The following is a 19731-nucleotide window of genomic DNA, read 5'->3' as shown; positions in this document are numbered from 1 at the left end:
CCATATGTCAGTCACTTTGATCCACACTTCACAGGAATCATAAATTAAACCCTTCAATCCTGGGAATACCACTATTGACCCCATTTTATAGATTGGAGAAATTGACGCCCCTAGAAGTTAAGTTACTTTCCCACAAGGTTGCGAAGCGAATCAGTTGCCCCTGGCTGTGCATTACTGGCCGAAACAGGGCGCTTCACAGGAACACACCTGCTCCCCACCTACTCCCCACCTGCTCCCCACGCCAGACCTTGTACCGGTACAGAATGGCATTTAACGCAGTCGACCCTATCCCCAAACCAGGAGAGAAATCAGGCACCCACTGCAAACGGATTTTTATTAAAACTCAAATCGCTGACTCCTCCCGGTGGCGACCCCGCGTGCACGCGCCCCCAAAGTAGGCTCTCTTGAGTTTCTGACATCAGAACCACATTCTCGAACCCCAAAAGGAGGAAGCAGCCCGTACCAAAGTCGGCAGGGAAATGCAGAGAATAAGGCCTTTGCTTCCGAGCAGGTCTCCAATCAGCCCTGGTAAGTGAGGTGGAGACCAGGAAGCCAAGTCGGCGCCCCCGCGCACTCCGAAATGCCTGGGATACGACACACTGCTTTGTCCCCATAACTGGTTTCCCGGACATCATCTGCTGAGTTCGCAGTGACCTTGGGGTTGGGGACTTCGGGATGAGGGGCACGTACTCCCTAAACGCCCGGGTCCCTGCCGTACCGGGGGCTCCCAGCGGATTAGGCGGCCATGCACCTGTGTGCACGTCGCCAGCCGCCTGGCCGGGAGGATGCGCGCGCGCCCCGACCCGGGGATGCTGACTCAGCCCGGCTGCTCACATCCCTTTCGCGCAACGCGGATGCTGTTGGCGCTGTTGCTGCTGCTGCTGCCGCCGCCGCTACTGCTGCAAAAGGGGAAAAGCTAGGCACTCGTAGCAGCCGGGCCGCTAGCTCTCTGGGGCCCACTGCGGCACTCCCTCCCTCCCCCCCCCCCCCCCCGCAAGGAGAACCGTGCGCGAGTTGACGAAATCGGGGGAAGTGGGCGCTGGAGGAGGAACTCGGGGTGCGCGGCGCCGCGCGCGCAGCTCACACCCAAACTGGAAGGAACCTGTTCTGCTCCGGGCTGGCGCGGAGCCGCCGCAGCCGCGAGCGCCGCGCGGGTTTAGCCCCCGCACCCCCAATCGCCCCCAGCCAATCCCCAAATCCTCCGGGGGTACTCGGCGGTGGGCGCTCGGGGGGGGGGGGGACTGAGGGAAGGGAAGCGGCCCTGGGGCCCCGCGCGCGCGCGCGCGCCCGGCCGGGGGTGCCGGAGGAGAGGTGCAGGCGCCCCGAGCACGCCCGCGCTCCCCGCTTGCGGTGCAGCAAAGCGCCGGGGTCCGGTCGGGCAGGCGCGCACGGCCGCGCCCGGGTCGGGTGGGGGGAGCGGGGCGGCGTGCCAAGGACCCCGGCGGCAGGGGCGGGGGTGGCCCCGCGGGACCCCGCCGTTGGCACCAGACGGCGACGCCGTTACCTTCCGTGACCCCCAGCCCGGGCCCGGGGCGGGCGCGCGCCCGGCGCGGCCCCGGTCCACGTGGGCCGGCGCGCGCGCGCCAGTCCGGCCCCCTCCTTGGCGGCGCTCGGCGCTCGCAGCACATGGTCGGCGGCGGCGCGCCCCCGAGGCCGGCGGAGACCGGCTGCAGCCGGTATAGGATAAGGGATAGGCAGCGACGCGGGGCCGGGGCGCGGGCAGCCGCACGCAGGGCCCGGGCGCAGGCGGCCGGGGTGGGGGGCGGGGGGAGGGTGTGGCCGGGGTGCCCGAGGCGCGGCCGTGGGTGGGGGGCCGGGGCCGGGGCCGGGGCGCTGCGGGCCGGGCGCCCGGTGCTCACCCGCCGGAGCCAGTTTGCGGTAGGCTCGGGCCCACGCCCTAAGGGGTTAAACCTTTCTCATGTTACCGAGCGGCTTATAAGGAGGGGGAGGCCAAGCCTCCGCCTTATTGGGAGCCTTTTGGGGTTTATTCTCTTCCCTTCTAACTTGGTGAGTTGGTTTTATTATTTTACATGTTTAAAAGTTTGATTGTGGGGTGGGTTGTTTTTTTTTTTTAATCTGTGTTGGGAGCTTTTTTTTTTTTTTTTTTTTTTGGGGGGTTGGTGGTGTGTGGGGTGGGCAGGACGGCGGGAGGAGACCACTTAACATCTTAACATTTTGGAGACGTTATTCTGAAAAATATTCTCTGACAGTTGGGAATGCCCAGGGCCACCAGGATGACGCGCTCTAAGCCAGTGTGGGCAGCTGAGAGTTGACTGTCCGTGGCCCTGGCTGGCAGTTGGGGTCCGGAAAACAGCTAGAGGCAGGCTTGGTTTTGAGGGCTGCCCCCCGCCCCGTCCCGGATTGGGGGTTTCAGGCCATCGAGCGAGTCGGGGGCGCCCGCTCACCCCTGCGTGGATTTTCCGCATGAAGTTGCCCGCGCGTCACAGGAGCGAAATGTCAGAGGTAGCTTCCCCAGGCTCGCGCGCGCGCGCGCGCGCAGGCCGGCCACTGAGGCAGCGCCAGGGCAAATGGGAATCCCTGTCCCCCCCGCACCCCCCCCCCAAGCCGACACACACTGCCGGGGCAGCCAACGTGACCCCGCATTGGGAAGGCAGAGCGCGCGGGTCCTACACCTTGACCGTCCGAGCTGTCAGCGCCTGACGGCTGGTCCCGCTCAACTTCCAAGGTTCCCGGTTGCGGCTGCCAGCCGCAGGAAAGCGCCCGTGTGGCTGAGCAGTTCCGTAGTGGCGGAGGATGATTTTGCAGAGGAAATGGGTTATTTCCTTCTGGGGTTGTTTTTTTTGCCTTTTCTTTTTTTACTTTTTTTTTTTTTTTTTTTTTTTTAATTAAATCCCCACCGTCCCTCCCAGCAGACAGGTGATAGAAGTTTGTTCGGTGGCATGTAAAATGTCACCAGACGCAGGGGGCATTAGCCTTAAGAGACTAAGCTCCCCGGAGCCAACTGGGGAAGGAGCATTACAACTTGACAACCTGGAAGCTGGTTTTGTTTGCACAGTGAGACACTCCGTGCGGGCTCCTTCTTGAAGGAGATGGTTTCTACCCCGAGAATGAGATTTCTCAGTTAATCTGTGTTGCAAATCCTACGAACATGAGTGTCTTCTCTGCAAAAAAATACCATGTGCTTCTGCTGAGATTTCTGAGTGAGGCTTCTTCCCATGTCCCAAGCACCATTACGCGGCATTTTGGGGGGTCAACGATACATCCTGCCCCAGGGATAAAGAAATACCTCTTCTCATAATTAAGGGAAGGGTAGCCAAGATAGAGAGTTCCAGTTCATAAATAAACAATGCAGCCAAGTGGAAAAGCGCCTTCTGCCTTAATGAGTACCACTAACTGTGAGTTTTCCTTCTGTGGTTTCCAAAAACTGGACTTTTTCTCCGTGGAACCCCTGAGGAGGACACTTAAACTAGGGGTTCAGATTTCAACATCATGATCTTGTAAAATGGGTGAATTGGTTTTATCCAGTGATTTCAAAGCTGCTGAGGCAGACCTCCAGGTTAGGTTTGGGACTTTTTTAGCAGAGAATTCAGATGAACTTTACCTGAATGCAGACTGGTTTTGACAAGGGGGGGGGGGCGGCGAGGGGGAAACGGCTTGTCAAAAGCTGTTCTCCAGGCTACGCCTTTAAGAACAGAGCCTAGCCCTGCTTTTGCGGAGGCTTGGCTTTAACCAGCAGCCATCACCGTTCCATCCAAAGCCTGCATTTTGAACTTTGCTCTAAACTGACCCTGGACTGATGCTCTGACGGTCTATAATAATCCAATATTTTGCATTCTTGATGGCCCCAAATCAAACCTTTACTCAACAGATCAAATCACAGTGAAATTCCCAGCTATAGCAGACTTCCACACCTTGGCAGAATCCTCATTTATTGAAGGTGAAGACAACCAAATGCTCATAGGAAATATTTCAACCTGCCCAGCGTGTTTTGTTATTGTACTTCCTTTGGGAAAACATCAGGGAGAAGGCGGCTCGGCTGCCAGGAAGCCCCGTTCATTATAGAACTTTACAGTTGGGACCCTCCAGTCTGCTGTGGCTAGTCCCTACTTTACAGATGATGAAATTTGGGGATTAAGTGATTTCCCCAAGATTGTGCAGCCAGTTAATGGTAGACAGACGTTCAACAGATAATGCCCAAGGGCCTCCAGACAACAAACGCGTGGGCTTTGGCCCCAGAGGACTCCAGAGTGGAGGATGAAAGTCTAACTCGGAGCAAGTCCGGCTCAAAGGCTGTCCTAGAACCGTAGCCTCTTAGGGCAGGGAAAGATCGGGACAACACTCTGTTTACCTGCTGACAACACAAATCAAGGAACAGAGTGATTCGCCCACTCAGCTTGCCTCACCTGTTAGACCCCCACACAGTAAACCAGCGTCCCTTCCCGTAAGATCAGTTCACATCGCCATAAGACCGAGGCAGTATTTGGTATCCTGGAATTGATAGAGGATTCTAAGCAACTGAGTTCAAAATTCAGGCCTTTGTTCCTAGCCTTGTGGAGGTGGACACTTTTAAGCCGGTTGGCCTGTGGAATGAATGGACATAAGGAGAGGAGGCCAGGAAGGGATTTATTCTGCAAGCAGGGATGTCCTCACTTGGGTCTCATAGGGATAGAGCAGGGCACCGCTTCAGCAGTAGGGCAAGACTCCTACTTTGTCGAAGGAGCTTTTATTGAGCACGTACTAGGTGCCAGACGCGCTGCCGGGCACTAGGTCTGGAAAGAGCTGCTGGCTGCCCTTGTAGGTGCCTGCCCTATGTGATCCTACATGCAGAACACAGAAGTTCTCATCCAGTATGTTCTAGAAACCAGGTTATTCTATGATTATTCTATATTGTGGTCTTCTCTCCAAAGATAAATATAACAGGACGTGGGATGCTTTAGGAGGATAAAGCATACACTTTGGAGGAAGTGGGTTTGGGGGTGTCATCTTTGCTTTATGATGTCCCCAGTAATAATACTAAGAAAGCGTCTGCCCTCCAAAACCCTAACAGTGCGGGTGAAACTTCTATTTGGATCTAGCTTCAGGAGAGTAGCACAGATGTAAAGCAAAGTTTAAAAAAAAAACCAAAGGAATCGAACATAGACATAGAGTCAAGTCTGCTGTCTTCCAACCAGCTGCCAAAGATCAGATCTGAGCGGTGTCCAACTACATTTCACCCACATTTGCAAGAACCATCTAGCATTTGCACCTTCCTCCTAGCTCCCGGCTTTCCCTGGACCGCCAGGTTTGCCCAGGGGGAATCAGGTGATTCATAGAACTCGGTGCTGAGTACCACAGTATAAACTGGTAAAGCTGAATGGAACCTTAAAGATTCTCCAGTCCAACCTTGCCACTTGACTAATGAGGAACTCAAGCCCAGAGAGGTGCACTTGACTTTCTCAAGGTCACACAGTTAAGTGGTGACACAGCTTATGGAACTTTACATGGGGAGGTCAAGAGAGCTCTTACCATTGAAAGAAATTCTTCCCCATCTCTGCCTAAAACAGCCCCTTCCAGGCCTTTAAAATGCTGTCCCTTAGGCTGATAGGGCGGGACGACGCTGGGAGACAGGAGATTTGATTCTGAACAGTTTCGGTCAAGTGCCTTCTCTTCGGTCTAGATTCCACCTTTTGTAAAGGAAAATGAGTAAGATTTTACAAGGAGACGGACAAATGAGCTCTAAATTCCCTAACGTTCTCTAATTCTGACACCACTCCGGGCTACCGGTTGGTGGAAAGTGCACCCATTTTGCACGTTCAAACCGCAGATCGTAACATGCAAAGAACGAGTGAGCTAGATACCTATCACCAGAGTCTTCTGCCGATGGATAGGTAACCTTATCTTCATACCCAAACTACAATCTTGTCCTAAGTACAGTCCAACAAAAAGACTGTCTCTTGACCCTGTGGAGGCTTTAGGCTAGAAAGAAATTCAGTCTTTGGGGCCTTTATCAATTTTTTTTTTTTTTTTTTTTTTGCCTTTATCAATTTTATCCCAGTCTTTTTATTCAGGTTGGTCCTGAGCCCTAAGATCTTAGGAGCACCCTTCTGGGTTAGAACAGTCATGCCAGAGGTCCTTGGACTTCATTGCCACTTAGTCTAACTGCTTGTCAGAAATGTGCCGAACTCTGGAAGGACGTGGCCAAGTGGTTTTACTATGCATTTCAGTCATAGGGTTCCTATCATTACCGTCAACAAGGACTTAAGTCCATGGAGACAGAGACCATCCCTCTGTCTTTCGCGTAGTATCCCTGATGCCTAGCATAGGGTCTGGCCCCTCCTAGGTGCTTTGTTGAAAAAAATAAATACAAGCTGTGTGAAAGGTCTGGGGGCAGGAAGGCAGAAGGAGGTACAAAGAGAGAAAAGCCCCAGGGTTTGTTTTCCATGAGCCTATTATTTCCATGGGCAAATAAGGTAAACACAAACAACACCCCATTACTAAGTGATACCTGGCACAAGAAGAGAACCCCCTAGGTTGAGTTGGTCAGAGGAAGCATTATGGAAGAGAGAAGATTTGAGGGAGCAGGGTCTGACAGGTGCCAGCCATAAAAGTAGGGGGGCAACCAGTCCCTGGAGCCGGGGGAGAGGGCCTGGCCATGGGCAAGGTGGTTAGAGACTAGCGGGCAGGGAGGAGTCCATTTGGACCACAGCCTGAGTCAAGTCTTAGAACGGGAAGCAAGAAGGCTACAAAGATAGGGTGGGGTCCAACGATGAAGGCATGGAAAGCCAGGCTAATCCATGGGTTTTATCCCTCAGAAAGAGGAAAGCCACTGAAAAAGGCTGAGCAGAAAAATGTCATGACAGTGCAGCATTTCAAAGAGATTAATCGTACTGGACACACGGAGCCAGTTAGGCTAGTAAAGGCGTCTTGGGCTCCACAAGGAAAAGTCTAAACTAACAGCCTGGTAGGGGGATGAAATGGAAGGGGTGAAGCTAAGGACCTAAGCTGTGAGCTCCCACCACTTCCCTCTCCCTCTCCCCCAACACCTCTCTCTAGGGATAAACACCAAATACTAGATGGGCCCTATTACTGGGAAGTACTTTTTGTGGGGTTTTTTTTGGGGGGAGGGGGGTTCTAGACCTTCAGCCTAGTAGTGTTTTCACACCCCTGCCCCAGCTGCCTCACCTTGGGAGTGGATTTTGAAAGTCTGATGAAGGAGGGATGTTGTGAAAACCTCATCTGCGGGAGGGCTCCCGGCTTCTGTCCTAAATCAGCTGCTTTCCTTGTTGGGGAAGGCTGATGCCAAGCTGTTCTGTCGCTGCCCAGCCTACATCTTGATCCATTTAACTGGCCTTCCCACCTTTGTATGTGCTCTCAGAAAGGATGCACTGACACACAGCAAAACGCAGAGGCCTTTGCTGCAGAGGGCATAAGCTTTTTTAAGCATCTTACGCCCTATTTCGTTCAATCAAATATTTAACAGTGAAGGACAAAGAATGAGTATACTGTCCTTTTAGAGTCCCAGTCTACAGTGCGAATGGCACCATCGATAGGATGAAGGACACTAAGTTGGGTCAGATTTGCTGCTTTTTATGATTTAGAGTTAACTCAGAATGTGGTTAGATCCCAACACCAAAAATTGGCAAGTCCGCCGGAGAGATGAGGTTGTGTCCCGTTATTCTTCAGCTGCCCTCCAACATCAATGAAACCTGCCTTAGTACTTGAACACGACGACCTAATGGCCAGGAGAAGGACACCGTGCATCCTATAAAAATTCAACCTGTACGCAACTGTATGATTGTAGAGAATTCTTAAATTCAAGAGCTCTAAGGCCACGGACTCATTATTACAGATAGTAATTCTGGGCTGGGCTAGAAACACATCACCGTCTCAAAGCGCGCGTAACTGCAGAGGCTCTGAAAGCACACTTCCCAGAGGGGAAGACGCAAGGTCAACCCCCCTCCCTCCAATGTTAAGTATAGTGTTTCCCCTTACTGGTGGCGTTACAGGCACAGGTCTGTTTGTTCTGATGTTTGTGGCAGTTCACATGCAAAAGCATACTGAGGTCAGGGTAACTTGGCTAGGTTCACTGGCCGCCCAGGCCTTGCAAATTTTCAGTGCTCTATTCGGTCACTGAGTATGTGTCAATTGCTAACACATCAAGTAGTGGTTAACTTTGAGGAACTTACTCACGATGGTTACATTCTGTTCGTGTAGGTACATCCGCATGGAAAATGCCAGATCATAATCAGAAGGAGAGGTAGCTGATGATCTGAATGGCTGGGGGCATCAGCCCAGAGACACATAGGATGCCACAAACATTTATCCTATGGAAGATGCTAGATGGACTGTCAGTGTTTGCCTCTTAGCCTCCCTCTTCCTAGGCTTCATTTCTGATCAACATTATGATCAACCCACGCTTCCTTTACACCTAACTTGTCTTCAAGTTCAAGGTCAGCATCAATACTCGGTCTGGTGGCCATTCTGTATCCTTCAGGGTGCCTCTAACTGCGCTGTTCTGATCCCTTTTGTTTGGTTTTTTCCCCATTTAATTATCACAGCTGGGAAGTCTTCCTTCCAGATTCTTTGGAGGCTCTGTATACAATACAAGTCTTTGGAGCTCCCAAAGAATCTGGAAGGAAGACTTCCCAGCTGTGACAATTAAATAAGTGTGCAATTGTTATCCAGAGACTTTATAGTAACCGTACATTGTTCAAATATTCATCACCCTAAGAAATGTGGTAAGTCGTCCTTATCTGTTATGTTTGCTAAAGAGTAGCAGAATCATCAACCCTCATGCTATTGGCTGGTCTGATTTTTTTTTTTTTTTTTTACTTTTTATTTCAGATTAAGAATGACCCAAAAGACATCACAGTTTTGTTCCAGAGCCAATGTTTATACTCAAGTGCCTGACGGAGGATGGGGCTGGGTGGTGGCTGTGTCTTTTTTCTTCGTTGAAGTCTTTACATACGGCATCATCAAGTCATTTGGCGTCTTCTTCAATGACTTAATGGACAGTTTTAATGAATCTAATAGCAGGATTTCGTGGGTCATATCAATATGTGTATTTGTCTTAACATTCACAGGTTGGTACCTCTTTCTGTTTAAATGATATGGAAGCATGTGCCGCCCTTCATTGGCTTAACTACATGATGTACTCACCATATTGGCAGTGCGTTCCTCATATGGCCCATGGGCCCTTTCTAGCCTCAGTTCAGTAACAGGGTTTTCAGGGGTTTGGGGATGGCGAGTAACAAGAGGCGCTGAAGGAGAGAGCCCCGTCTGCCTGCCCTGATGGCCTTCAGTTTATACGCACATGCACTAGATACCTACTGTATGCATAGTCTTAGGATACGAGAGATTACTTTGAGGCCCGCAGTAAAGCCCCGTCCTATGCAGTCATTTTTTGAAGAAGCAACAGCAAAAGTACTTGCTGTACAGCCCTGGTCTCATAAACGCACGCTTAGGAAAGAGGTCGGGACGTGTAAACGTGGCTGCGTGAAGAGCAAGAGGATGTCAATCAGGATATGATGTAGAATTGCAAATCTTATCCAGGAGGGACACTCTGAATGCAGACAGCCGCTTCCCTAAAGGATTTCACTGGCTAACCAGAGTGCCTCTGAGAAAATGGGGTTTGAGTATACTTTTCTTATTTTTTTATTTTTTAAAATTTGCATCCAAATTAGTTAGCATCTAGCGCAACAATGATTTCAGGAGTAGAATCCTTAGTGGCCGTTACCCATTTAGCCCATCCCCCCTCCCACAACCTGTCCAGTAACCCTCTGTTGTCTATATTTAAGAGTCTGTAATGTTTTGTTCCTCTCCCTGTTTTATATTATTTCTGTTTCCCTTCCCTTATGTTCATCTTAAAGTCCTCATATGAGTGAAGTCATGATTTTTGTCTTTCTCTAATTTCACTCAGCATAATACTCTCCAGTTCCATCCAAATGCAAGATTTCATTCTTTTTGACTGTCGAGTAATACTCCATTGTATATATATATATATATATATATATACCACATCTCCTTTATTCATTCATCCATTGATGGACGTTTGGGCTCTTTCCATACTTTGGCTATTGTCGACAGTGCTGCTATCAACATGGGGGTGCATGTGTCCCTTCGAAACAGCACCCCTGTATCCCTTGGATAAATGCCTAGTAGTGCAATTGCTGGGTCCATACGGTTTTCCAGAGTGGCTGCACCAGCTTGCACTCCCATGTTTGAGTATAATTTTCAATGTGCTACTTGTCTCTGGGTCCCTTACAGGCCTGATTGTCAGGACGGTCCGTCTGCCTATCAGGGGCCACGGCAAGGGCTTCCAAGAAAACACGGCCACTGAACTCACCTCAGAAAGTTAATGGGGCTAACCTTACACTTCCCTAACCCTAATATCCTAACAGTGGAACTATTATCTCTGAATTTTTCTGTCTTTAAATGTAGTTAGTTTTCAGCCACATAATGTCTTAAAAGAGGCAGCTCCATGGTTCTTTCCTATTGAGTAAAGAATTTCTTACTACTCCTCGTACAGTGTCCTGGGAGCGTCACAGAGGAGCTCTCCAGTTCCAGTTGAAGTCATTTACTTCATGAAATATGAATGTCTTCATGAGTATGAAGACATTTACTTAAAAATTTTTTTTTTCAACGTTTATTTATTTTTGGGACAGAGAGAGACAGAGCATGAGCAGGGGAGGGGCAGAGAGAGAGGGAGACACAGAATTGGAAACAGGCTCCAGGCTCTGAGCCACCAGCCCAGAGCCCGACGCGGGGCTCGAACTCCCAGACCGCGAGATCGTGACCTGGCCGAAGTCGGACGCTTAACCGACTGCGCCACCCAGGCGCCCCAAGACATTTACTTTAAAAAAAAATTTTTTTTTACTGTTTATTCATTTTTGAGAGACAGAGAGAGACAGCACGAGTGGGGAAAGGGCAGAGAGAGGGAGACACAGAATCTGAAGCAGGCTCCAGGCTCCGAGCTATCAGCACAGAGCCCGACGCGGGGCTCAAACCGCGAGATCATGACCTGAGCTGAAGTCAGATGCTTAACTGACCGAGCCACTCAGGTGCCCCAAGACATTTACTTTTTTAATTGGGGAAAGTTTACTCAGCAAGACAATGTAAGTGCATTCGAACTAAAGTTTTACCTTTGGCATTCTAAATAAAAAGATGCCAGAGCTTCACTTTGAGCTCTTTTATAAGCAAAAACAATGATACAGTCAACAAGAAATTTCCCATTAATACTATTATACCAGAAGATCATTCTTCTAAATGCTATTATGATACGAGTTAATGCTTTGCACCAACGGGCCACCTAACAGCGATGAGAGTGGCTTCGTTATGAGCTCTATTCAATACTGGTTTATAGTCCACTAACAGAAGAGTTATATATGGACTCACCCCGATGGAATAAATTTAGTCCTTCTTGTTTTGTTTTGGGTTTTTTTTGTTTTGTTTTTTGCTTCTCTATCCAGCATGTTCTGTATTGCTCTCTTACCCGATTGTCAATGGTTCCCTTATCTTGGTATATTCAAGTGAGTATCAGTGTTGGCCTAAATAACATACCACTAGGAAACTGATCTGCCAGACCTAAGTGTTCTGCAGGATATGGAGTACAGACCCTAAGCGAATGAGTGAATGATCATCAGCCACTCTGAATTCGCTAGCCCCTAGCTAGCCTCCTCGTGGGGTGTTCAACTGAGCCTTTGCTGTACTTTCACATCATTTTCAGAAAAGTCAAATGAAACTGAGCTAGAAACTGACCCCAAAGGGAGCTTTCTAAAAAAGAATCCAAAGCAGTGACTGTATAGAAAACGAAGACGATTCAAGCCATCATAGGAGAACCCGTTTTTGTCACAGAATAGCACACATGACACGCATACCTAACTCTATAGGTGCTCATGGAGAGCCCAAGTCGCTTTCATCTAAAAATAGAGCCACATGTTTTATCCTATTACTCTGGCTTTCTCGTGAAGAAGCCCAAAGAATGTACTGTCCCGTTTGAACAAATATAACCATCGTGTAAAATGTATTATATATCGCACATCATCTCTCCACGTTCAAGACTTGAGAAGGAATCTTAAGGAGGCTAATGTTCATGCCTCTGGGAATTAAAATGTCGCACTATGGTCTCTCGCTGCAGCTCCCCTCTCTGCTGTCCTGAGCACTCGTTTTGGGCACCGTCTCGTGGTGGTGGCAGGGGGCCTGCTTGTCAGCACGGGAATGGTGACCGCCGCCTTTTCCAGGAAGCTGTACCACATGTACATTTCAATCGGCATCATATCCGGTAAGTGCTGCTCCTGGGCTCCAGAGTCCTCCAAATACTCCGTTTGAAAAACAAGGAAGGGGAAGGAGGGGGTCCAACCCAACATGTATCTTTCTTTCTCTTTCTCTTTTTTTCCTTTAAAATTAATAGTGCCCCAGATCGGTGGTTTGAAACTGGGCTGGACAGACTCCAGGGGATACGGGAATCTGTTCTCAGTGCCCAAGAGTTTTTGACTGTTTTTTTTTTTTTTCTTTTTTAATATTTACCAATGAGAAAGACAACTTCTCTTTTGCATTAGTTTGCAGCCCAAAGACATCATTTTCACCAAGTAAGATGGGAATTTCCTTAGTGGGTATTTCCAAAGTGGGAGTCTGAGACTTCTGGGCTGTAGGAGAGAAAGCAAGCACGGTAAACTTTGTCTCGGGGTCTGAGGAAACGTTTTTCCCTCTCAAAGGAGTGCCTACAGGGGCGCCTGGGAGGGTTCAGTCGGTTAAGCAGCCGACTATCAGCTCAGGTCACGATCTCGCGGTTCGTGAGTTCGAGCCCCGCGTCGGGCTCTGTGCTGACGGCTCGGAGCCTGGAGCCTGCTTCGGATTCTGTGTCTCCCCGTCTCTCTGCCCCTCCCCGGTCACACTCTGTCTCTCTTTCGGTCTCTCAAAAATAAACGTTAAAAGCAGTCCCTACATTGCTTAACAGATGCTATATGTATTTAGTTAAGATTTGCACAACTTTTCATATATTTCTGCACCTATCAAAGCTCATTTCTTTCTTTCTTTTTTTTTTAAATTTTTTTTTTTAACGTTTATTTATTTTTGAGACAGAGACAGAGCATGAATGGGGGAGGGGCAGAGAGAGAGGGAGACACAGAATCGGAAGCAGGCTCCAGGCTCCGCGCCATCAGCCCAGAGCCCGATGCGGGGCTCGAACTCACGGACCGCGAGATCGTGACCTGAGCTGAAGTCGGACGCTTAACTGACTGAGCCACCCAGGCGCCCCCATTTATTTCTTTTATTTTTTTTTTTAATTTTTTTTTTCAACGTTTATTTATTTTTGGGACAGAGAGAGACAGAGCATGAACGGGGGAGGGGCAGAGAGAGAGGGAGACACAGCATCAGAAACAGGCTCCAGGCTCCGAGCCATCAGCCCAGAGCCCGACGCGGGGCTCGAACTCACAGACCGCGAGATCATGACCTGGCTGAAGTCGGACGCTTAACCAACTGCGCCACCCAGGCGCCCCCATTTATTTCTTTTAAATACAAGTCTTATATAAGAACTATATTCAATAGTGGTCTGTGCATTGTGAATTATATAAATTCTTTTAATGCCGAAAAATAGGGGGAAAAAAACACAGGAAACAGTTTTTATACTCCTGGCATCCCCGAACTGTTACAACTTTTCTAGACCTCTAATGAAATTTGTTTTTGTTTTTGTTTTTTTTGTTTGAGAGAGAGAGAGAAAGAGAATATCCCAAGCAGGCTCTGCACTGCCAGCACAGAGCCCGACTTGGGGCTTTATCTCATGAACTATTGAGATCATGACCTGAGCCGAAACCAAGAATGGTATGCTTAACTGGCTGAGCCACTCAGGCACCCCTGAAACCTTTTATTTTATCTTACTTTAGTTTTTACTATAGCACCTTTTTCCAGAATGAAATTCATTGGCTTCCAGAACTTACGATTTATACAATAAACACCCCTCCCTCACCAAATAGTTTATAAAGGCAGCTTCTATTTCCTCTTTTACCCACTAATCATTTAGGAAACGTATTGTTTGGATTTCCAAGAGGTTCGATTGTCTGGTGGTTAACTTTTTTGGTATTATTTTCAGATTGTTATGCACCGTGACCAAAGTATTTGCTGGCACAAAAATCTCTGGGGAAACCAAAAATGTCTATTTGACATGGCACATAATTTAAAAAAAAAACCTAAGGGGCGCCTGGGTGGCGCAGTCGGTTAGGCGTCCGACTTCAGCCAGGTCACGATCTCGCGGTCCGTGGGTTCGAGCCCCGAGTCGGGCTCTGGGCTGATGGCTCGGAGCCTGGAGCCTGCTTCCGATTCTGTGTCTCCCTCTCTCTCTGCCCCTCCCCCGTTCATGCTCTGTCTCTCTCTGTCCCAAAAATGAATAAACGTTGAAAAAAAAAATAAAATAAAATAAAATAAAAAATAAAAAAAAAAACCTAAGTAATTCCTAAAAATACGTATGTACATACATACATTCAATTAAATATTAAAAACAGGGGCACCTGGGTGTCTCAGTCGGTTAAGCATCCAACTTCGGCTCAGGTCATGATCTCGGAGTTTGTGAGCTCTAGCCCCGCGTCGGGCTCTGTACTGACAGCTCAGAGCCTGGAGCCTGCTTCGGATTCTGTGACTCCCTCTCTCTCTGCCCCTCCCCTGCTCATGCTGTGTCTCTCTGTCTCTCAATAGTAAGTAAACATTTAAAAAAAAAATTTTTTTTTCCATAAAAAATAAAAAAATTAAAAAAACACAATAATCCCAGATCCTTGCACCCTTCTGTAATCAATCTAATGTGATGCTCACTCTTCTTTCTGGCTCTCTTTCAGGTTTGGGATTCTGCTTTAGCTTTCTACCAACTGTCACCATTCTATCCCAGTACTTTGACAAAAGGCGCTCCATGGTCACTGCAATTGCTTCCACGGGAGAATGTTTCGCTATGTTCGCTTTCGCTCCAGGTAGGCAGACCCTCGTGGTCCATGTACGGATGTGGGTTGGGGAAGCCCCTCTGCTCTTCTGGCCAACAGTCAGCTGACTCTACCCATATTTGCCTTTTTTCCTGCAGCGCAGTTTGAGAATCTGTCCTTCCTCATCCCGTTTTAGGAATCCCTCCGCTCTAATACTAATCCGAGTTGACCTAAATAGGTCAACAGGTGTTAAGACGCCCATTCAGTGGGAAGGCTGGAAACATCCATTCCAAAATAACTAATTTAATAATTTGAGACGGGTCATACTATTATCTTTCCTTTGTCAAAAGAACCATATTCAGTGTGGATTTATTTTTTTTTAATTAATTTATTTATTTATTATTATTTTTTTTTCAACGTTTATTTTTGGGACAGAGAGAGACAGAGCATGAACGGGGCAGGGGCAGAGAGAGAGGGAGACACAGAATCAGAAACAGGCTCCAGGCTCCGAGACATCAGCCCAGAGCCTGACGCGGGGCTCGAACTCCCGGACCGCGAGATCGTGACCTGGCTGAAGTCGGACGCTTAACCGACTGCGCCACCCAGGCGCCCCTCAGTGTGGATTTAAAATGTGCTGATAAAGTTAGCTTTATTATCTGTGTGTAGGTAATCTCGCGGCAAAATTTTTCTCCCTAGCTTACTTGCTATCTCAGTGTCCGCAGGTAAATTTCACTCTAACCAGCAACAGACGGTTGGTTAACCTCGGAGACCCAGATTCGTTTCTTACTCTGCCGTTTCCTTGAAGAATGTGTCTGTGACTATACTTTGAGCGAAGGAGTTAATGTAGAAGTGTTTAGGGGTAACATGTCCTAGTGACTGAAGCTTTTCACATAGTTGAGAAAAATGAAATGTGTGTGTGCATATAGGTCTATAGGAAGGCAGAGAGACAGGGAAAATGTTAATTGTTGAATTTAAGCAAAGGACGGGCAGTCACACACCCTGGTGTCATTCTTTCTGCTTTTCTGTCCACTTAATGTTGTGGGGAGACTCAGTGGTCTGTGAATGACCTGAGGGTAGGAACTGCATCTGGGCTTTGTTCCCTAGAAAATCCTGCTACCTGGTAGGCACCCAAGAAATGTCAAATGGAAGGGCGCCTGGGTGGCTCAGTCGGTTAAGCATCCAACTTTAGCTCAGGTCATGAGATCACGGCTCGTGAGTTCGAGACCCGCATCGGGCTCTGTGCTATTGGCATAGAGCCCGCTTCAGATTCTCTCTCTCTCTCTCTCTGCCCCTTCCCTGCTCATGCTCTACCTCTCTCTCTCTCTCTCTCAAAATAAATAAACATTTATATAAAAAAAAAAAAGGTAAATGGAGGGAGGAATATTGCACCCACTTTTGCCAGATGAGCATAAAGCTTCTCAAAATACCCAAGCCTAAAATATCTTGCAGTTTGAAGTTTCCCACATTAATGGGAGGAATGAGAGGTGTGAAAACAGGCTATAAAAGTAACTGGACCCCCCCCCCCCCACGGAATGTGGGGCTGCCTTGCTCAGTTTATCTTCTGGATAACCAGCTTCCCATGTCTTCATACCTGTCTGCTCTCAAAGAATTAGAATATCATAAAATTCTAATGAATATCATTTTAGCCTTTCTGGGATGATTACGAAGATACTTTAAGGTCTTGCGGGGGGCCTGCATTATTCAGTTGTTGCTGTGGGGCTCCCCTGCGGCTGTCTCCCCCAACCTCCCATTCCAGTGTCCAGCCTGCCCCTGGTCAGCAGCCCGGGACCCAGCTTTCCTGGCGGGAAGGAGCAGGACTCACACAGTAAAGGACAGTCTGCAGAATAGAAACTGTAGAACTGTGTCATCGTGGAATTCTGGGATCACCGTGAGCTTAGATGCTTTGTTTATCTTTCCACTTAATCCACCAAAGACTGCATGAGTGAATGCATAGTGATGTAGCTCAGACATAGGAAATTCTGTCTTTTATTTTTTTTTTCAACGTTTTTATTTATTTTTGGGACAGAGAGAGACAGAGCATGAACGGGGGAGGGGCAGAGAGAGAGGGAGACACAGAATCGGAAACAGGCTCCAGGCTCCGAGCCATCCGCCCAGAGCCTGACGCGGGGCTCGAACTCCCGGACCGAGAGATCGTGACCTGGCTGAAGTCGGACGCTTAACCGACTGCGCCACCCAGGCGCCCCGAAATTCTGTCTTTTAAAGGCCAGACGGTAAATACTTAAGGCTTTCGCGGACTAGAAGTATCTGTCAGAACCCCTCACGCTTTGTGGGTTACAGCACAGAGGCAGCCATATACCACATCGGCGAATGAGCGGGGCCACATTCCAGTCAAGCTTTAGTATCAAAGACACAGGCAGTGGGCTGGACTTGGCCTGCAGGCTGCTGTTCGCCAAAACCTGGAAGTAGGTCACCGGCTGCCTTCATTTCTCGTGCCTCCACCGGGCAAAACGCACCCTCCAAAGCTCTTCTGGGGACCTAGGCTGCCAGGTTTGGGTTTGCATCTGATAATCCCTGTGCACCTCTTCCCCTGATCGGTTCAGAACAGCATCAAAGCCTAGAATGAAGGATACAGTACAGGCGGACCGCATTCACCCTGCCAAGTACTAACTGCCAAGTCCTAACTTTTACCGAAGTTAGTACTCAACCGGAACCCTTATTTCTGCTCGGTATTTTCTCCTGGGCCTCGAGTCTGTTTTCTGACCTTCGAATTTTTCTTTCTTCTTCGCCCCCGCCTCTTCAAGCAATCACGGCTCTGAAGGACAACATTGGCTGGAGATACAGTCTCCTCTTCGTGGGCTTGCTGCAGCTGAACATTGTCGTCTGCGGGGCGTTGCTGAGACCGATTATCATCAAAGGACCGGGGTCCCCGAAAGCAACCGCACACGAACACCGGAAAGAAGTGCAATGCATGCTCGAAAATGAGAAAACACGCACCTCAATAGATTCCATTGACTCAGGAGTAGAATTAACTACCTCACCAAAAAATGTGCCTAGTCACGCCAACATAGAACTGGGGCCGAAGGCCAACGTGCAGCTGGTGAAGGCCAGCTCCAAGCGGAGCGATAAGAAAGCCCCTCTACTGGACTTCTCCATCTTGAAAGACACAAGTTTTATCTGTTATGCGTTGTTCGGTCTTTTTGCAACCCTGGGATTCTTCGCACCTTCCTTGTACATCATTCCCTTGGCCATTAGTCTAGGCATCGAACAGGACCGCGCTGCCTTCTTATTGTCCACCATGGCGATTGCTGAAGTTTTTGGAAGGATCGGGGCCGGCTGCATCTTCAACAGAGAGCCCATCCGGAAGATCTACATTGAGCTCATCTGCGTCATCTTATTGACTGTGTCTCTGTTTGCCTTTACTTTTGCTACTGAATTCTGGGGTCTGATGTCATGCAGCATATTTTTTGGGTTCATGGTTGGAACGGTAGGGGGTACCCACATTCCACTGCTTGCCGAAGACGACGTCGTGGGGATCGAGAAGATGTCTTCTGCGGCGGGAGCCTATGTCTTCATTCAGAGCATATCAGGACTGGCGGGACCACCTCTTGCAGGTAATTTACCTACACGAAATCCGAACCCTTGTCTACTATCCCCTTATGGGTTGTGCTGGCTTCTTGTGAGAGTCTTAAAACCTACCGGTTTTTATATGGTCCATAGAATTTCAGAGCTGACAGGATTAGAGATTACCTGAGCCAGCTCTCTTGACTTAAATAGGAGGAAATTGAAGGTCAAAGCATGTAAGCCAACAATCGTATGGTAAATGAGTGACCAAGTCAGGATTAGAAGCTCCGTCTGCAGTCCAGGCTGCCCCAACCTTTGGCTGCCATCTTGCCTTGTAAATGCTCAAGGGGTACCCATCGCTGTATAACCTCACTCATGACCCTCTGACTTTTGGAACCACAGCACAAAAGGACTTCTGTAAGTCACCTGCCCTTCTTAGGAAGGGTGTGAGGAAACTGAGCACAGAACTCACTCTGCAAATACTTAATTGATCACTACACGATATTTCCTGGCGGAAGGACTTGGGTGTGTTTCACACCTTAGCCCCGGAAATAGGTCCTCAAAAGTTATTAGGACAGAAATCTTGCCTCATCTTAAAAGAGCCCTAAAGTGAACTCAAGTGAAAATAATAGAGTTCTTTCTTCTCACTGTTTCCTTTTCCAAGAAGCATGCATCTAACTGTCCCGCGTTTTACGCTCCATGAGGACAGATTAGCCCGTGAAGAACAAGCTAGCAACCCAGTCGTCTCAGCTGTGCGTTTGTCTGACTTCTCCCTTCTCCCCAGTCTAGGGAAGACTCATACCTTCAACACCCTTTTTTCTTTCGAAAACCCAGCTAGAACACAGAAGGCTAAGCCACTGAGAAGCTTCTGGGTGAGAGAGGGTTTGTGGCCATGTTGCTAACAGATACGAATGCTTTCTCTCAGGTCTGCTGGTGGACCAGAGTAAGATTTACAGTAGAGCTTTCTACTCGTGTGCAGCTGGCACGTCTGTGGCTGCTGGGTGCCTCGCGCTTGTGAGACCTTGTAAAAAGGGACCATGCCAGCGTCATCCTGCAGGCGAGGCCCAGGCCGAGAATCCTCGTGGGAAAGCTTTACAGGACATACCCGAAGACTTTCTCGAAATGGACCTCGGGAAAAATGAGCATAAAGTTCACGTGACCATGGAGCCAGTATGACGTGCTTTGCAGTAACGCCAGCCACCCTGTTGGCCGGGAGGTGGGCGGACGGTGGGCAGGGGAGACCCGGGGGAGGTACGGGGGCTGTCGGCTCTGTGCACTTTCCAAACGACATCTTAAAGGGAATGTGTGTGTGAACACGACCAACATCCTTTTCTTTTTTTTCCCTTGTAAGTTTTCCTTTTTGCTTGTT

General features: G+C 48.8%; 2 protein-coding genes across 11 annotated transcripts in view; one reads left to right on the top strand and one right to left on the bottom strand.

The window, feature by feature from the left end:
- Positions 1-19731, bottom strand: part of ARSG (arylsulfatase G) — a 110656-nt gene that overhangs the window by 83477 nt on the left and 7448 nt on the right. Inside the window, exon 1 of one of the 10 annotated variants that reach the window (XM_047832111.1) lies at positions 5467-5624. The exons of the other annotated variants lie outside the window; for them this stretch is intronic. The gene's annotated coding sequence lies outside the window, so the exon portion shown is untranslated. Of the gene's footprint in view, positions 1-5466; positions 5625-19731 lie in introns of those variants that run through there. 10 annotated transcript variants of the gene reach the window in all.
- Positions 1828-19572, top strand: SLC16A6 (solute carrier family 16 member 6). Its single transcript, XM_047832121.1, has 6 exons — positions 1828-2007; positions 8785-9023; positions 12077-12220; positions 14763-14891; positions 17603-18412; positions 19288-19572. Exons 2-6 carry the CDS (start codon positions 8792-8794, stop codon positions 19536-19538), a joined length of 1566 nt encoding a protein of 521 aa, XP_047688077.1. The 5' UTR covers positions 1828-2007; positions 8785-8791; the 3' UTR covers positions 19539-19572.

The sequence above is a fragment of the Prionailurus viverrinus genome, chromosome E1, assembly GCF_022837055.1.
Source record: "Prionailurus viverrinus isolate Anna chromosome E1, UM_Priviv_1.0, whole genome shotgun sequence".
Lineage (NCBI taxonomy): Eukaryota > Metazoa > Chordata > Mammalia > Carnivora > Felidae > Prionailurus > Prionailurus viverrinus.
The sequence above is the reverse complement of the archived record's forward strand: the minus strand, read 5'-3'. Positions and strand labels throughout refer to the sequence as shown.

Bases quoted from the DNA above. Each gene is read 5' to 3' on its own strand.
- SLC16A6 (XM_047832121.1), top strand. From the start codon at position 8,792: ATGACCCAAAAGACATCACAGTTTTGTTCCAGAGCCAATGTTTATACT. The intron at 9,024-12,076 runs GTTGGTACCTCT...CTCTCGCTGCAG, and splicing joins ATTTGTCTTAACATTCACAG to CTCCCCTCTCTGCTGTCCTG. The intron at 12,221-14,762 runs GTAAGTGCTGCT...GCTCTCTTTCAG, and splicing joins TTCAATCGGCATCATATCCG to GTTTGGGATTCTGCTTTAGC.